This window comes from Macaca mulatta, chromosome 4 (genome assembly GCF_049350105.2).
Source record: "Macaca mulatta isolate MMU2019108-1 chromosome 4, T2T-MMU8v2.0, whole genome shotgun sequence".
Lineage (NCBI taxonomy): Eukaryota > Metazoa > Chordata > Mammalia > Primates > Cercopithecidae > Macaca > Macaca mulatta.
This window is the reverse complement of record NC_133409.1, coordinates 178,285,388-178,303,539: the sequence shown is the minus strand read 5'-3', so window position 1 is coordinate 178,303,539 and position 18,152 is coordinate 178,285,388. Positions and strand designations below refer to the sequence as shown.

Here is an 18,152-nt window from a genome sequence, read left to right as displayed (position 1 = left end):
ATTGTCAACAGATTATGATAGGCCTTAGTTTGGGGTTTGTGTGTATTTATCATAATTAGTATTTTTTAAGCTTCTTGGATCTGTCAGCTTCTGGTTTTTATTAAATACGGAAAACTTTCCACTATTATTTCTGCAAATAGTTTACTTACACATACACACCCCCCCCACACACACATCCCTTCTCTGAGACTCAAATTACACATATACTAGATTACTTAACATTGTCCTACAGAGCACTAGGGCTCATTATTTTTTCTGTTTCTTCTCCTGTCATACTGCATTTTGGACACAGCCTATTGCTGTGCCTTCAAGTTCTCTGATCTTTTTAGTATCTAATTGGTTAAACATATTCAATGAAATTTTTATTTCTAATCTTTCATTTCTGCATTATGTTCATGTTTTTCTTTAAATCCTTATGCACATTGAGATTATAACAGTTTTGAAGATGTTCTTTTCTGGTAATACCATCATCTCTCATTTTTAGTCTTTATTAACTGATTTAGTCACTGGTCCTATTTTCCCACTTCTTTTCTTGTCTTTTGGTTGATTACTTTTGGTTGATTACTGAACATTGTGATTTACATTTTGGGGTGCTGGATTTTGTTGTATGCTTTTTTAAAGTGTTAGATTTGTTCTGGCAGTAAATTGTTAGTTGCATATCAGTTTGATCCTTTCACAGCTTATTTTGAAGCTTTGTTAGTGCAGTTTTAAGTATTCTGTATTCTAGAGCTAGATTATTTCCACTGTTCTGGGCTACTGAATGCCTCATGTATTTGATGAGGTCTCTGCTCTGGCTGATGAGGACTTCCGTCCCTAGGCAAACTTGAGATTATTCATTTTATAGGTTTCTGGTAATTGTTCTTTCCTCAAAAGTTGTTCACTGCCCAGCCTTGTGGAATTTCTCCCTGTGCATGCTCAGATTGGTTCAGCAAAGACTCAAAGGGATCCCTAGGCTCTCTGGAACTTTCTGTCTGTGTAGCTCCCTCCTTTTCCGTATCATGCCTCACAAATTACAGCCTCCTGGGCCTCCCCCAAGTCATCTGTTCTAAGACAGCATTTTTGCCAGCTGTGTCTGGGTTCCCCTCCCTGCACCTGCAGTGTGGCAGCTGCAGTTGTTATGTGTATTTTATTCAGTTTCCTAGTTATCAGTGGCAGGTGAAGAAGTACAGACGCTGTTCTCTTTAGGTGGGAAGTGGGTGTCACAAGTCATTGTTAGAGACTTGCACTTTTTGAAGCAGTGATACTTAACAGATTCACCATGTGTATTTGAGGGTATCCTTTTTGTTCTTGAACATATTAAAAGAAAATCAATTACTGCAAGAGATACTAAAATAGGTTTCTTTCCTAGTCGAATTTTATGTTAATAAATCCTAGGAAAGCCTTGGTACTCTCTGAATCCAAATCCTTAAGGAACTCTCAGTTCACTGAGGCAACTTGTACTCCTGTGTTTCCATGAGAGTCATCGTTCCAGGGGAGTCACACTAATTTCCAGAGTTTGGGGTGGGGGGGTGGGTTTTTTCTAAATCTCAGTGATTACCATTTGTTTAGTCATGAGCAGCTAATTCTGCTCTGAAGTGTAGAGCTTACCATCCTTGGCTTGGGTTGAGGTAATGAGCTGTGTGACACTTGGCCAGTCATTTAAGCTACTCGTCTCTAAATTGAGGGATGTGGACTAAAGGGACTTGAAGGCCCCTTCCATGAGTTTACTGAGTAAATATGTACTGAGTGTTGTGTGCACTGGAGATGGGTGGGTAAGACAGGTGAGGACCCTGCTCTTACACACAGCTTAGTGGAGTACATAGATGATACTATAAATAAAAATACAATGAGAAAGAAATAACTTTCAGGGGTGCTTTGAAGAAAACAAACCAGGGTGATATGAAGTGCTGATGGGAGGGACCGGCATTAGGATGGGAGGTCCAAGAAGGCTTGTCTGAGACACTGAAATTTGAGCTGCCGTCCAGATAAGCAGAAGAAACTGGCCATTTGAATTCCAGGTCATAGATGTTCTAGGCAGAGGGAAGAATATGTGCAAAGGTCCTGAGATGGGCACAAACCTGGGTGGCGTGAGAACCCTGGGTGATGTGAGAACACTGTGGCTTGATTGTCTTGAGTGGGGGGCACATGTGATGATCAGGGTCCTAGTCAGTGCTGGCAGTCTGGGACTCCAAGACTTGATCATGCTGTGAATACTTCTCTACCTAAATAGTGCAAAGTTCAGTGTCACATGCCCTACTCAGATGAGTAACAGGGAGTGCCAGGAATTACATTGGGATGGGGTGTGGTCGCTGAAGCTCCAGCAAGATCACAGAGTCTGAAATGAGCAGGGACCTCACTGGCACTAGGAGCCAACACAGTTTTAACACAGGAGGCTGAAGGCCAAGTCGAGTAGTCATGATCAGCATGAGCCAAAATGAATCCATTTTTAAGTTAGCAGAACCACGGATAGTTCCGTAGGCACTATCGCCTCAAAGAAAATGCTGAGCTTTTTCTGAGACTCACATATAAAGGCTGCATGGACTCCATAGCCTAGAAATGTTGCTTCGGTGGAAGGAAGCCACCAGGAAAACTGCTGGGAGGGTTTAAGGAATATGTGACTTTTTTTTTTTTTTTTTTTTTTTTTTTTTTTGAGACAGAGTCTCTCTCTGTCGCCCAGGCTGGAGTGCAGTGGCCGGATCTCAGCTCACTGCAACCTCTGCCTCCTGGGTTTACGCCATTCTCCTGCCTCAGCCTCCCGAGTAGCTGGGACTACAGGTGCCCGCCACCTCACCCGGCTAGTTTTTTGTATTTTTTTTAGTAGAGACGGGGTTTCACCGTGTTAGCCAGGATGGTCTCGATCTCCTGACCTCGTGATCCGCCCGTCTCGGCCTCCCAAAGTGCTGGGATTACAGGCTTGAGCCACCGCGCCCGGCAGGAATATGTGACTTTTACATAGAGAAAGGAAAGACACAGTGAAAGCAAGAGCAGTTCAGAGGTGGGGAGGGCGGACCTGAAGCCAGCCAGCTTTGTCCTGGTGGGAGGCAGGTGTCTTAGCCATTTGGGCTGCCATAACAAAATACCGTAAACTGGGTGGCTTGTAAATACACAACAGAATTATTGTGTTAATTGTCCTCATAATTCTGGAGAGAACCCTAAGATCAGGGTGCTAGCAGGTTCAGGATCTGCTGAGGGCTCACTTCCTCGTTCACAGATAGCACGTTTTTGCTGCATCGTCACATGGCAGAAGGGCCAGGGGGTATTGGCCCTCATTTTAAGGGCACTCATCCCATTCATGAGGGCCCCACCCCCATGACCTAATCACCCCCCACAGGCCGCACCTCCTCAGACCATCGCCTTGTTGGGGAGGATTTCACCACGGGAATTGGGGTGAGGCACAGGCATTTGGGCCATGGCACCAGGCCTTCCCTGTGTTGCCAGGATGCTGCTTTTTGTGCTTGGATACAGCAGCAATTAAAAATCCAGCTCAGATTGCGGAGCTCTTAAAGACCCACGGAGCTCTCACTTGGCATTACCCGCTGCTGGCATGTGTAGTCTGAAGGAACCCCCTTCTGAGAATGCCCAAAGTCTCCACATCTGTCTCCTGTCTCAACATGCCAGCACTGTGTCACGTAGCCTCTGCCTGCTTCCGCACAGCATTGTTCCTGGTGCGATCTCTCTTTAGGCAGGGAAATCGTTGCTGTCGGCTGTCACCTAAGTGGCAATGTCTTCTCACCTGCCGTTTTAACAACAACTGCTGTGCTCATGTGTGTTTTTATTGGTTGATTTTTAGTTGTCTTTCATTGTGTCCTGTGGTCTGGCTTCCACTCTTCACGCCGTAGTGAAGCATTGCCCACGCTTACGAGTGGCCTCTCATTTCCCCCTACGTTACCTCTTCTGCGTTCTCCTCCACCTCTGCAGCACGTGCCCCTGCAGACACATCCTCACTGCTGTGGCCTGCTCTCCTTCCTTTGAGGAAGCCAGTGATTGCCAGTTATTCCTGCTTCCCTGCTGCCTCCTGGCTCTGCCTGTGCTCCTCCCCAGCACTTCCCAGCTGGCTTCAGCAGGCTCACTCTCTGTGTCAGTCTTCCCCTGGGAGCTCATACTGTCAGTTTAGCCATTTTTGGCACCAACCCCAAGTACCTCTCTCCAGCCCTGACTTCCCTCCCCTGATCTAGTTGTGCACTTCGGGCCGTGCACATCTCCCCCTGGATACTCACCCTGGAGGAGCAAGCGTTTCTCCCTCGCCTCCTCCCTCAGCAACTCCAGGCTGCCCTGTGGAAGCCCCTTTCCCACTCCTCCAGACTCACAGGTTCAGAGCCGTCCAGCATCCATTTCTGTAGACTCAGAAGGTTCCTGGCCATGTGGACTCTGGGTCCCAGTTGAATGGGTTGAAGAATGATGGACAGAGGGACAGAGGGAGAGATGAAGACGGCGAGTGCAGACGGGTGAGGCTGTGATGGGACTGAGACTGGAGGATGGCACGGAGGAGAGGAGCAGATTAGAGAGGGCTCCTGAGGGGAGACAAGATTGCCAAACATTTTTAAACGAAGATGAGAGAAGGATCTGGTAGGGAAGAGGATGGAGGTTAAAAGAAGAGTCTTTCCTGAGTTCCTTGGAAGGACTCAGCAACACCTTGGCTGACGGGTAACATCCGACCCAGAGGTCTTCAGTTAGAACCACTCCAGGCTACAAGTCCTCTGGAAACTTGAGAGATTTGACAGCGTTGGGGTGACAGAGGTCACTGTGTCGTTGGTCATATCGACAAGTCCCTGAATAGTAGTGCGTATTCCAGTGTGGACTGGAAAAGGAATTATAGTGCATCCCTACCGTGGGCCTCGCCTGCCACGCAGCTTTTGGAAAGAACAGGAAGCTTTGTTCTGATAGAGAAGCCATTCTAAGATATTGTCAAAGGAATAACCATGAGATGTAGCAATGTATATTTCTTGTATAAGTACAAGCAAGGCAACAATGCATAACATATAGCAAAACCCTGTGTCTAGTGTGCTGCCATGTGTGCTTTTAAAAGCCAGGGTGATGGAGAAGTCTGCCGTGATATCTTCTTGTATATCCATGGAGGTGCTCTGGTGGGGCCCCTGAGAAAGCAGCCCCAGTGTCTGAGAGGGCAGGGGGTCCTGTGCAAATAGGATCAGGTTGTGAGGGGCTTTCACTCTAATATCTTTTATATTTTTAGGTTCTTGAACCATATATATGTATTATAACCTCTTTAAATTTTTCAAAACATTTAATTTAAAAAAAGAAAACCTCTAGCAATTAAAGTAGTATTTCCAGCAGTTGAATGAAAGCTAGCTTGTTTTGCCAGGGAGGTTATTTGGCTCCTCTGAAATGTCCATTCTTGAGTTTTCTGGTGGCTTTGGCTTATTCTCTTTCAGTTTGGAGGAAATATTTCTGATTCATAATTCTTCATGCTCCGTGCTCAGGGAACTTCTCCCGTTGCTGATGTTACTAGTAAAGCCCGATCTGGTTTTCTTACATTTCTTTCCTTTTTTTCCCCATCCACTCTGTGCATTCATCACCACATAAGATCATGTCTGGACAATTCATGTAGATAGGATAATTATTTGCATTCTTAGCCAGGCGCAGTGGTTCGTGCCTGTACATCTCAGCTGCTTGAGAGGCCAAGGTAGGAGGATCACTTGAGGCCAGGAGTTTGAGACCAGCCTGAGCAACATAGCAAGACCCCATCTCAAGACCCTGGCAAAACACGCTGCTGTTAAGCTGTGACGTATGAGGGAACGCTGGCAGGATGCTTTGTGTGGTGGGAGAGAGGAGAGCTATCTTCAGCTGTTTAACAGGGCTGTTTGAAAAAGGATGGAACAGGGACAAGTAGATGGACTTTCCGATAGTCCCCTCCCAGGGCAGCTAGAAACAACTGCTGAGTGTCACACAGGGGCGGTGGTCTGAAGTGGCGGCTGCCACATGGCTCTGTGACCCAGAGAGAAGGCCGGCTGCATCCGTGTGTCTGTCCAGTTCATCTTGCCTTCGGAAAAAGAAGTTTCGACTAGATGGCCTTGGCTCTAATAATAAGGTATTTTCCTGAATCATTTTCCTTTTTTCTTTCAGCTGCTCAAACCTGGAACAGACACTCTCCACGAGATCCATTCTCTCTTGATTCTGTCCTTTAAAAAAATCTCTTAACTGTGTGGCCTCCTTTCAATGAGTACGTCTCCATCTGTGTTTTTTAGGCAAGGGGAAACAAAAGAGTGATTTTCTTGTCAGACATTGAAAGAGAAAAAGTGGCTTTAAAAGTAGACTTTGGCTTTCTAAAGGTTCGAAGTTTTAATGTTCTTATATGAATACATTAAATCCTAAGTGTGTAATGAACATTTTTATCCAGTTCAAAGATGACACTTGGGAGTGAACTGGTGGTGGAACGTCACAGACTACTGTGATTTCAAACTCTCAGCAGGTACATCTCCGTTCATGGATGCATTAACAGCCAATGGGACAACCAGCATACAGACATCTGTTACAGCAGTGACGGCCAGCAAAAGGAAATTTATTGACGACAGAAGAGACCAGCCTTTTGACAAACGATTGCGTTTCAGCGTGAGGCAAACAGAAAGTGCCTACAGATACAGAGATATTGTGGTCAGGAAGCAGGATGGCTTCACCCACATCTTGTTATCCACAAAGTCCTCAGAGAATAACTCACTGAATCCAGAGGTGAGAGGCACTCTTGGGCTGGCATGGGCTTCGCGCTTCTCCCTGCCTGATTTCCGGGCCTGTTTGGCGGAATTGGCTCTTCCTGTGCTCTTTCTAAACCTTCCCTTTGGGCCATCTCCCGATGCCCACCAGAAGGGAGGGAGCAGAGGAGAAGTTGCGGGCTTTGCTCCGTGTCACACCTCTGATGGCCATGAATTCAGGATGCTTGGAGTGTGCTGCGTGTCCATCCCCATTCTCCTGGGTGTGGGTCCACCCAGGGCTCCGTGCCTCTGGTCCACCTCCTGCCTGGAAGCTCTTCATCTGGCGGGCACAGGGCTCCATGAAGGCACGTGGAAAATGTGTGTGCACGCGCCTTGCTTTAGGTTTCATCAGATTCTTAAAGGGTTCTTTGTTCAGACAGAATATAAGTGCCCCAGGGGTCCCAGTCCCTTCAGAATATTTACTGTCTTTCCAGTCCCCAGGTCCTCCTCAGCGGCTGTAGCAGAACACACAGCAGGGCTTTCCACGCATGCTCATTGCTGGTAGTGCCTTGTAAGGAAGTTTTCTAGAACTGGTAGTGGGAAAGGTTAGAACATGAATTTTGTGAAGTTTCTAGAATTGGCAGTATTTGATCCTAACCTGTACCTTTCCAAAATGTGAAGTCCTAGTAGTTTATGAGTAGCTAGGTTGAGTTTTGTCCAGACAAGAAAACCTAACTACAGAAAGTCTGTGTGTTTGCCCGGGGTCACATAACAAACCAGTTCAAAGTTGGTCCGTGGTACACTTTTAGACTGCAGAGTCCCTTCATTGGTTATTTTTAAATGCTTCACAGAGATCATTTAAAATGATTTTATGCCCTAAAATTACCTGTCTGTGCTAACGTACTTGGACTTAATGCACTTACGCAGCAAACTATTTTCTGTCCCAAGTGTAATAGGGTAGTTTTTAAAACAAAACAAAACCGAAACAGTAGAACTGAATGAGTTTCTTTCAACTGGTTTGAATGTGCCACCTGCTGTCCAAACTGGAGAAATGCCCAGTGATATAATAAGCAACTTGCCTTATCTAAGAGCCGCAATGGCTGTAGAAATACTAAGATAATGTAGATTCCCATGTCTTTTTAATTATACTCTAGTTATGTAGTTATATTTTACTCCATCCCCAGCATCTCAATCTCTGGTTACAGAAAAAGAGACATTTGCAAATTAATTAAAATCATGGTAGATATCAGTAACTATATCAGGCTATGATGCATTTTTCATAGATGCAGATTATCCAGTAATAAAATGCTTTCAGGCCAAGCGTGATGGCTGATGTGTGTAATCCCAGCAATTTGGGAGGCCAAGGCAGGAGAATCCCTTGAGCCCAGGAGTTCAAGACCACCCTAGACAACATAGCAAAACTCCATCTCTACAAAAAAGTTGACAAATTAGCCAGGCATGATGGCCGAAGCCTGTAGTCCCAGCTACTCAGGAGGCTGAGGCGGGAGGATTGTTTGAGCCCAGGAGTTCGAGATGCAGTGAGCCTTGATTAAACCATTGCACGCCAGCCTGAGCAACAGAATGAGACTGTCTAAAAAAAAAAATGCTTTTAGGATTTCACACCCAAAATATTCTTTGCCACTTTAACTTCTGGTGACTTTCAGGTGATGAGAGAAGTCCAGAGCGCTCTGAGCACGGCCGCTGCCGACGACAGCAAGCTTGTACTGCTCAGCGCGGTCGGCAGCGTCTTCTGTTGTGGACTTGACTTTATTTATTTTATACGACGTCTGACAGATGACAGGAAAAGAGAAAGCACTAAAATGGCAGAAGCGATCAGGTATGTAAAAATGATGTTTTTTAAACGCTGGTTGGGTGCTTTGTTTTTGGTGTACAAATCCCGATAGAATGGGCCTGACCTGACCAAGCCTCGAGAATAAAATATTCTTCTTCTTCCACGGAGAGATACGAGCAGCCAAATCAATTAAATCATCTGTCTTTTCTATGGGCTTGCCATAAATTACTACTTGCCTTGGGCAAATAACTGATTTCAAGGTTGGTTTAAACCCAGCAAGTGTTCAGGGAATGTTCTAATGATTAGAGTATATGATCGTGTATAGACAGAGTTCCTATTATTTGTGCCATGAGTATGTTCTGTCTTCAATCCTTAAATAAAGATCTTTTCCAAATAATAACTTAGCATTTGCTTGACTCCGAAGCAAATTGTCTAGGCTTTCTGATGAGATGCTTCTGCAACGTCACATGGAGCCCTTTTTGTTTTGTTTTTTTGTTTTGTTTTGTGTTTAAATACAAGTAGCACACGTTCTTGTTCAGGTTCATCCTAAATTCCAGCTGGACAGAGAACCAGATAGTAGGGAATAAACAGCGGAAGTCCTTCTCCTTCCCTCCCCTCAAGGTATCCAACATTGATTGGTGTGTCTTCCCCAACCTTTTTCTGAACATTTTGTTCTCATGTTCAGTTCAATTTATTAGATTTATTTTTAAATTCACAAGTAAAAATTGTATATACTTATAGTGTACAACATGATGTACTGAAACACAAATACATTGCAGAATGATTAAATCAAGCTAATTAACATACGTATTACCTCACATACTTACCATTTTGTGTGTGTGGTGAGAACACTTAAAATCTACTCTCTGCAATTTTCAAGTATAAAATACATTAACTATGGTCACCATGATGTAAAATAGATGTCTTGATCTAAGCATTTTCAAATATTTGTTTCATATATACACACAAATAATATCAATAATATCAATTTAGTTCTGTCGTTGCTTTGCAACTTGCTTTTTTCATGTGACAATATGACTGAGATGTTTCTGTTTCCTTGGTTGTTGGATTTTCCTCTGCTATATGATAACAGTGCAAAAAACTTTCTCTAAAACCATTTAATTCTGCTAACAGCATATCCCCTCATGCTAATCACTCTATGTATAATTAGAAGTGTCTGATTTTTCAGAGTTGAATTTTATTTGAAATGGATGAAACCTAGTCGTCAACCAGAAAGTTGGCTATGCTTCTCTACCCACCTCCCTAAAATGACATATCCCCAGGTGGCCCCCATAAGCCCTTTGTGCTTGCCTTTTTAACTTACAGAGGATGACAAATGAAAGAAAACAGACTTGCAAAATGGCAATAAAATAAATTTGATCTTTTCCAAAATCCCAGATTTCTGGAGGGCTGAAGTTGAACTACTTTTGGCAGTTACTAGGCTCCAGCTGAGCACTGCCCGTGGGGCACTGGGCTTTCTAGCACCTAAACCCTTCTAGAGCTTGCACAGCAGGATTGGTGTGGTGGGTGGCGGGGGCTGTTTTTTCTGTTTTGGTGAGTCTGGGGCAGGCAGGGACGTCTTTCGTTGACAGACACCCAAGATGACTCTGATGGGCACTGCCCAAACAGCCCATCACAAGAGTCCCGGAACCCACACCTCTGGGTTGAAGGGGATTGCCTTGGTCTTTCATAACATATTTAATCATTTTCAGAATTACTGTATTTTCTCATATGATGTACACATGTGTTTAAGACGTTATCCCTAAATCTTTTGAAAGTTGCCTTTTATAGGCTATCATATGTGTGTTTTTTTTTTCAGAAGTAGTTTGAAATTTTATTAACAATCTTATTAAGTATTGTTTCTGATCTCCAAGGGGATTTCATCCCTGTGGTACACTAGGTGGGACCATCTTGTTCTTCAGTTTAAGATTAAACTGCTTGATCAGTATCATAAATCCTTGGCTGACTCTCAGCACCTCTAAGACAGCTTCATTATTATCCATTCAGGGTGAATTCCATGAACTTAGCTTTTATTTTTAAAATACAAACCACCATGCCTCATATGGTCACTTTGTATGTTCTCCATAATGTCCTGCTCAATGTACACATAATATTGTGCTATTTGGTAGCTCTGCGGTAATAAGAAAATCAGATGTGTCAGCCAGTGGCTTCTGGGTCCTGGCTCCGTTTTCCCGTGTAGACTTTTCCCTGGCTCCACTCGTGAGCCCTGCTGGTGCCTCGCCGGGTGCAGCTCACTCCTCCCTCCAGCGTTGAATTCCCTTGGACAGAGGCTGTGGACTTGTGGCGCTGGGATTAGTAAAAGCAGAGGAAAGCTTGATCAAGTCAGGTTTAAGTGGAGATCTCCTTTGTTGAACTTTATGTCACTTTAATAGTTCATTTTCATCAGTTCCCTGCTCACTCCACTCTCCCTACTCCCAACAAAAAGCTGGATTGATATTCTTGTGAAGAGCCAAGTCCTACTTTAGGAAAACCGACTTGTTTCTTCTTCATGTGACTATGTTTTTGTCAATGTGAATTTTCCTTAATATACTCTGGCAAGATCAGAAAAATAATTAGTTACACCAAAGTCACTTAACCTTTCCTCCTCTTATTTGCATTTAAATTAATTTTATATGGATAAAAGCTCTTCCTGTGTATATTTTTCATTTCTCTAGTGTCTTGTCTCATGTTCCTTAAAACTTGGAGGCAAAGGACTTCATTGTAGCAAGTTTCCAAAGGAAAAGCGGGAAACAGGAAGATGAGGTTTCGTATTAGGTCACCAGGTGTCTAAAGTAGCTAACTTCGTTACGAGGATTGGTGGTTTGCAGTTTGCAGAGTAATTGCCACAAAAATATTCTGCGCATTGGTGATTAAAACAAAATTATTTCAAGTTCATGGATAGCATTGGGCTTCTGAAGTCTGCCGGAACCAGTAGCTGCCACGGGGTGTCAAGGACCAGGAGACTTCTCTCCCCAGAAGCGAGGTTTCTTCTTCCTCCCACAGAGGGAGACCGGGGGGCCTGTCGAGGCAGTGCCCCAGGGGCAAGAGGATTTGGGAGAGAACAAAGGGAGCCAGTAAACATGCCCCATGACCCTGACCTGTACCCCATTCGATCCTTCAAGTGAAGGTGCCGTTCAAATGAGGGAGACCTCAGCCATGGAAAGGCAGCAGCACACTGGCTGCCCAACCTCAGGTCCCTGCTGCCTCCTTCTCCCCAGACATTCCCTTGACAGTCCCTACATCTTATGTGATTTTCCAACTGTTTGTTGTCTCCAAATTAGTAAATGTCCTTTAAAGGAAGAGTTTTGTTTAATTATAAAGTCTTTTTAGACTAATTATATGGCAAATATCAACCTCCTTCCCTGCCATATCCAACAACAGCCTTGAATTCAATTCCAAAGAAACAAATTTAAATTCAATACATTGCGTGGCACACATTTGAGTGTTCATACATTTTTATTTTAAGTTTAAAACACACTTGGTTGAAGCCCACAGAAGCAGGGGCTACTCGGGAGAGGACCGTCCCAGGCCTGAAGGCAGCCCCTGCCTCGCCTCTGGTGCCTTCTGCCTTGATGTGCAGCTCCCTTGGTTAAGCCTTGATGGTCCTGGGAAGTTGTACTAGGCAGAGAAAGCATTTCTGTAAAGATTTTCTTTTTTAAAACGAAACGAGTCTCTGTGTGTACCACATCCTTTGCTGGCATCTCCGGGCTCACGATTCAGAATGGCCAGTTCCCATTCCCTCAAAAGGGAAGGGGGTCTGTGCCCCAGAGCATGCTGGTTCATTCATACTCCGCCCAGAAAGAGCCACCAGCTGCAGGGGAAGTCACCATTCCAGGCAAAAGTAAAAATAAAATTTCAGTTCCCAAAAAAAGCCTTCAGCCTATTAAAACCTAAGTTTTGACTTATCAATATCTATTAATATTTTAGAAGCAGATTTTTTAATACAAATATATGGGCAAGGGGGGCAAGGATATATGAAATAATTCCTTTTGCTGTTTCTCTATAGAATTATCTTATTACCTTGATTTTTATCATCCCTTTTATGTTAATTGATCACCCCATCCGTGGTTTCCAGATGTCAGCCTGGGCAGCGGCTATACCCGTTTGCCTTCTGTTCCATGAGGCAGGTGAAAGTGGAGCTACTCAGATTTTGGAAACAGCTGCTCCTTATCATGGAGACAGTTCAGCAGTTTTACCTTTTCATGAGTCATCAGTCACTGGGCCTAGGAAATGTATTTCCGTCTTGTGTCATTGACCCCAAATCCTCAAAAGACAACACAACTGAAATAGCTTCATGTAGTTCTTCTGGGCTTATTTCAAGAGTCTGCTTAAAAGGTTGTCTGACATTCTGTATCAGTAAACCCTAGTGTGATCTTTCTAACAGTGCCTTAGGCTCTCTCATTTAGAAAGACTTGGTGCAACTCATTCATTTGAATGAGTTAATTCTTGCTCAGTGCAAAGATCCCACAAACCTTGGGGGCTCGACTGAGGTCCAGCCGCTAAACTGCAATTCCTCACCCTCCTGTTCACACACACACACACACCCTCCTCACTTCCCCAACCTGCCCCCTCCAAAAAATATGAGTCATCCATCAGTATCTCGGGGAGTTGAGCGGGGAGCTATCTCAGATGCTGAGTCATGATTTTCAGAGAAGATCTGAACAGATTGCTCTGGTTTTAAATGGCTGAACTGTAGAGAGCATCTAGATTGTTATTTTCAGTATTAAAGATGGGGGTCAGGTTTAGAATCCAGCAAGTGAAAAGCTGTCCTTACTCTGCACTTCTGATCTAGAACTCAGCCTGCACTAAAGGTGCACTTCTGATCTAGAACTCAGCCTGCACTAAAGGGACTATCTTGTGTTTATTCTTTTGTCTACTGTGTGAAATCATAAGAAACAACCTCTGAGCATAAAATCAGCTTCTAGTATTCGGGGGAAGAAAATGCACATTCCCAAAGTGCTATGACACCAAGCTACCCTACATTGAAAAGCAGCCTACTTTTCCAGCCTGATCTAAAGCAAATCCCAAAATAGCATTAGCTTGATTTATTAAACCTCCATCCTGCTCAAAGGTGGCTCCACGCCTGACCCCCTGTCCTCCGAACTCCTGCTGCAGCCGTCCCCTCCAGCCCGCAGTGGAGCAGGATGTGGGTAAGGCCTGGGCCCTGTGCTGCTTGCTCTTCTTGTTTGCGGGTCTTCTGTCTTGAGCCAGCCTGTGAGACTTGTCTCCATGTCCCCCAGACTGTTCAGTCCACTCGCACGTAAATTCAGGAAATAGCAGTTATTGCCAAATAATCAGTGAGCTGTCTGAAATCAGGAGCCAAGGCCAGACCCAGATCCCAGGGTTTTTGTGACCCCTAATCCACTACTATCCACTTAACAGCAGGCAGTCTTAGTATGCCCTGGCAGATTTCCTCTGTGACAGCTTCTTGATTGGTCTTATAAAGCCCAGAATATGTACTGGGCTCCGAGGGAGGCCCAGTGTGTCTTCGAGGGAGGATGGGTTGGGGAGCAAGATGTGTTGTTCATAGAGCTCGAGAGCCACCTGCAAAGGCCAACGCAGCTCATGGCTGCGTGTTACCCTGTGGCCTTCACGTAGGTCCTGTAGCGACAGCCACCACATGCGTGGGCTGCGGGCTGTCACCAAACCTTTACAGCACGTAGTAAATAAGTCTAGGGTCCGCAACTGCTGGGGAAGGCCTTAAACAAATCTCAGGTCTTCATGATTTCCGCAGCGTTTACATCTTGGTGAACTGAATTCCATAATAGACTTTTCCTTTGCTCAAATATGCAATGTTTTGAGTAATTCCCCATTTATTTTTCATTTTAGAAACTTCGTGAATACTTTCATTCAGTTTAAGAAGCCCATCATTGTAGCGGTCAATGGCCCAGCCATCGGGCTAGGAGCATCCATATTGCCTCTTTGCGATGTGGTTTGGGCTAATGAAAAGGCTTGGTTTCAGACACCCTATACTACGTTCGGACAGAGTCCAGATGGCTGTTCTACTGTTATGTTTCCCAAGATAATGGGAGGAGCATCTGTGAGTACCTTTAAAAAAAAATCATTCTAGAAAGCTTCCTGAAGAAATCTGGTTTGGTTACTGCTTTTCTAAAGCTGTACAGTGTGTCATTCTGTGGGGACTTTTCATCTTGTAGTTCAGATTTGGGTTCATAGACGTTGTTGACCCTTTTTGCATCATTCCCTAGGAAAGGACTTCATTCATTGAGGAGCCTACCCTACCACTTTGCATAATTCACACTGATATCTACTGTTAGTAAATATCCAGTCTGTAACCCAACCAACAATTTGCAATCGAAAAGTTCTTCACCTAATAACTTAAAAGCTGCGCTTTTAAGAGAAGGCAATTTTAAGAGGGAGCAAAGTTACACAGGATTAGAGGGTTGTCTTCCATATAATTGTGTGTTTTTATTTCTTCAGCTGTTTAATCCGTTCATTATAGTAGTTTGTGTTTGTATTGTAGCTTGTGATTTATCAAGCAGTTATTCACATCTCATTCCCTAGTCCTTGAAATAGGGCAGGAGGTGGTGTCACAGGTCAGGTTCTCCAGAAGCGGACACTGAGATGAGTTTGGTACATGGAGAATTGGCAGGTAGTCAGTACCTGTGGAAGGGATGGGGAGGAAGCAGGACCGGTCAGAGGAAGAGGTCAAAGTGATACTGTGTCCATCATCCTTGGGTGTGGGATGCGTGGGAAGCATTGTGCCCTGGATGAGGTGGCTCCCTGCAGCTGAGGGCATCCCTAAAGGCGCCCTATGGCCGTCTGCCAACAGCAGCACCCGCAGTCAGGCAACCAGGCCTCCCCAGGAGGGATCATGGCAGCACAGTTCCGTGTTCACCCCAGTGCCATTCAGGTCATTCATGCACCTTTTGGGGGTCAGCTCCTTCAGGTTCCAAGGGGCTTTCTTTCTGGGAGAAACTTGGAGGAAGAAGATTAGGCAGCAATAACTTGCAGGCCGGAACCTGAAATGTTTAACCTGGATGTTATAATCAGTGGGTAAAAGCGTGATGAGAAAAAGGATGTTTGGATCCTCTCATTATTTGTAGTGGGAAAAATAGTAACTTTACAGTAGAGAAACCTGGCGGGTACCACCTTCCTGAGTGGTCAGAGTTCACAGAAATGAGACAAAAGCCAACGTGAAGCGCTGAGGGGAACGCAGCCTTCGTCGCTGCGTGGGATTCCTCCTGAAGGTGCAGCAGCTCAGCGCTGCATCATGACATTCATCATGAGGAACGTCAGGCCCGGACTGTGGGGCAGTCTGCAGACGCCGCGCAGCGCTCCTCCAAAACGCCAAGGTCAAAGAAGACGTGGAAAGACTGAGAAACCGTCTCAGACTGGAGGAGACCAAGGGGACATGACAGCTCAGAACATCAGGGACCCTGGATGGGCTCCTGGGCCAGCGAAAGGACAAGAGTGGAAAGGCTGGTGAAATTCACATCGTGTTTGTAGTTGAGTGAATAGCACATTGTCAGCGGCTTTGGTCATCATAAGATGTTATGTGACGTTTTAACCCAGGGAGAGCTGCGTGAAGGTTTATGGGAACTCTGTACTACTTTTGTCATTTTTCCTGCATCTAAACGTTCTCGAAAAGCAGAACATTTAAAATTAAGGAATGCAAGAGAGGAGGAGGAAGATGGGTAGGCCAGACCGTGGCCCCCAGTGCCGCACTGTTCTCAGAGCTGCCCTGCTCCTCACCTTCTCACTCCCCAGGCTAGTTCCCCTCACCCGCGGCTCCCACCTCTGCTGGCCTCAGCAGCCGCCCTGATGCTAAAACACCGCGAGGGATCTGTGGCCTGCTCACTGTGTCCGGCTCAGAGTCGCTGCACTTGTCCACTTCCCTGCTATAGTGGGTCAGGGAAGGAACAAGCGGCACCGGCCTCCATCCCATTTCCCAGGCCGCGTGTCCTTCCATGTAAAGGTCTTTGTACTGTGTGTGCTACAAATCAGAAGATGCTGCCCACCGTCATGGAGCCACCTCCAAACTGGCACCTCTCAGGCCAGGCCAGGGCCGTACCAGGCTGGCGGCTGCGGCAGGTGCCGTATGTGACTTAGCCACAGGACTCTGGGGTCCTGCCCCCTGACATGGTATTTACTGTGAGGATGGTGTTCTGGTCACACACAGCACCCTGAGGCACGCCATGCTGGTGTACTAGACCCTCCATAGCCACAGAGAGTGGTGCTGCCTGAGGATCTGCAGGTGGGACAGGCAGACCCAGACCCAGAGGGTGCGCCCACACCTGTTGGAGCCGTCAGCCTGCTGCCCAGCGCCCACAGGTGGGCCTCCCTGGGAATGGTGCCTTGAGGGCCACTCACATTGGCATCTCCTGCTGGCAGGCTGGACACTCAGTAGCAACAGTGGCTGCATCAGCCTTTGATAAATCGGAGACTGTGCTGTTGAGGCCCCTCTTGCCGGCCCTGGGTGGCCAGCGGCCACCAGCCGTCTCTCAAAGCTGTTCAGTGCCCACTCCATGGCGGATGCTCTCGGGTGGACAATGTGAGACAGCAACCTGCACACTTCCCATTCCTCCACCCACCACACGCCTCTGTCCAGGACACCCACCCCTGCTGGGGGCTAGTGTTACTCTAACCTTGATCCACTTTTCCTCCTCACCAGGGGGTGACCAGGTGCATCTGCCACTGGGGGCATTTTCCTCACCACGTTCTCTTCCAGGCCTGCTGGATGAGGCTCTGATGAAGTTGCTGTCCCCTTTTTGGCTTGCTGACCCACCCACAGGCCACACTGGGTCACAGGCAGTCCTCCCATGGCTGTAGGTATGAGCTGAGGCAGGGCGCGGGTACGCAAGGGTCTGGGGGTGATGCAGGGGTCTAGGCTGCCGGCCGATGCCCTCTGGAGCTTGCCAAGCCCAGCTGTGCATCCACCGCGGGCCCTGCCTGACCTTGCACCTGTGGGGCTGATGGAACTCAGCTTGTGCTGGCCACTTCCCACGTGTGGTCATGTGGGGTCCCGTGATCAGGCGCTCTGCCTCTCCCAGTCCCAGGCAGCACTCCAGGCTTGCCCTTCTGTGCTGTGGATGGCCCCACTGGCTGTGCTGCCCTCCCTCTGGCACTGACCACAGGCTCCATATGCATCTTTTTTTTTTTGAGACGGAGTCTCACTCTGTCCCCCAGGCTGGAGTGCAGTGGCGCAATCTTGGCTCACTGCAAGCTCCGCCTCCCGGGTTCACGCCATTCTCCTGTCTCAGCCTCCCGAGTAGCTGGGACTACAGGCGCCCGCCACAGCCCCCGGCTAATTTTTTGTATTTTTAGTAGAGACGAGGTTTCACCGTGGTCTCCATCTCCTGACCTTGTGATCCGCCCACCTCGGCCTCCCAAAGTGCTGGGATTACAGGCGTGAGCCACCGTGCCCGGCCTCCATATGCATCTTGTCCCACCCCTCCCTACTCAGCCCTGGCCTTTCAACCTCACTCAGCAGGGTCCCCACCTCCCTCATGCTTCCAGTAGCCATCCCAGCAGCCGGGTCAGATCATCTCCCAGGAGTTGGTCCTACATCAGTGAACTCTCCTGTCCTACTTGTGGTTGGGCTCCAGGTCGGGCTCCCTGAGAAACCAGACCCTCGTGTCTTCTTACAGCTCCCATCTGCACCCTTGGCTGGGCTGTGCAGCCCCTTTCAGGGAAGAGGCGAGTTACAGGCCTGATGCCAGCAGAGGGGATGGGGCAGGTTTTGGGGGGCCAGTGTTGCCTTGCTGAGAGATGTTTGC

General features: G+C 46.6%; 1 protein-coding gene across 4 annotated transcripts in view; it reads left to right on the top strand.

Annotated features, from left to right (window-relative positions):
• CDYL (chromodomain Y like) overlaps positions 1 to 18,152 on the top strand; it is a 174,857-nt gene that overhangs the window by 147,074 nt on the left and 9,631 nt on the right. For 2 of the 4 annotated variants that reach the window (XM_028847859.2, XM_078000983.1), the window contains exons 3-5: positions 6,407 to 6,663; positions 8,288 to 8,460; positions 14,245 to 14,455. In XM_028847859.2, coding sequence (XP_028703692.1) covers positions 6,407 to 6,663; positions 8,288 to 8,460; positions 14,245 to 14,455 — 641 coding nt within the window. Of the gene's footprint in view, positions 1 to 6,403; positions 6,664 to 8,287; positions 8,461 to 14,244; positions 14,456 to 18,152 lie in introns of all 4 variants that reach the window. The other 2 variants (XM_028847858.2, XM_028847861.2) reach the window with 1 other exon arrangement.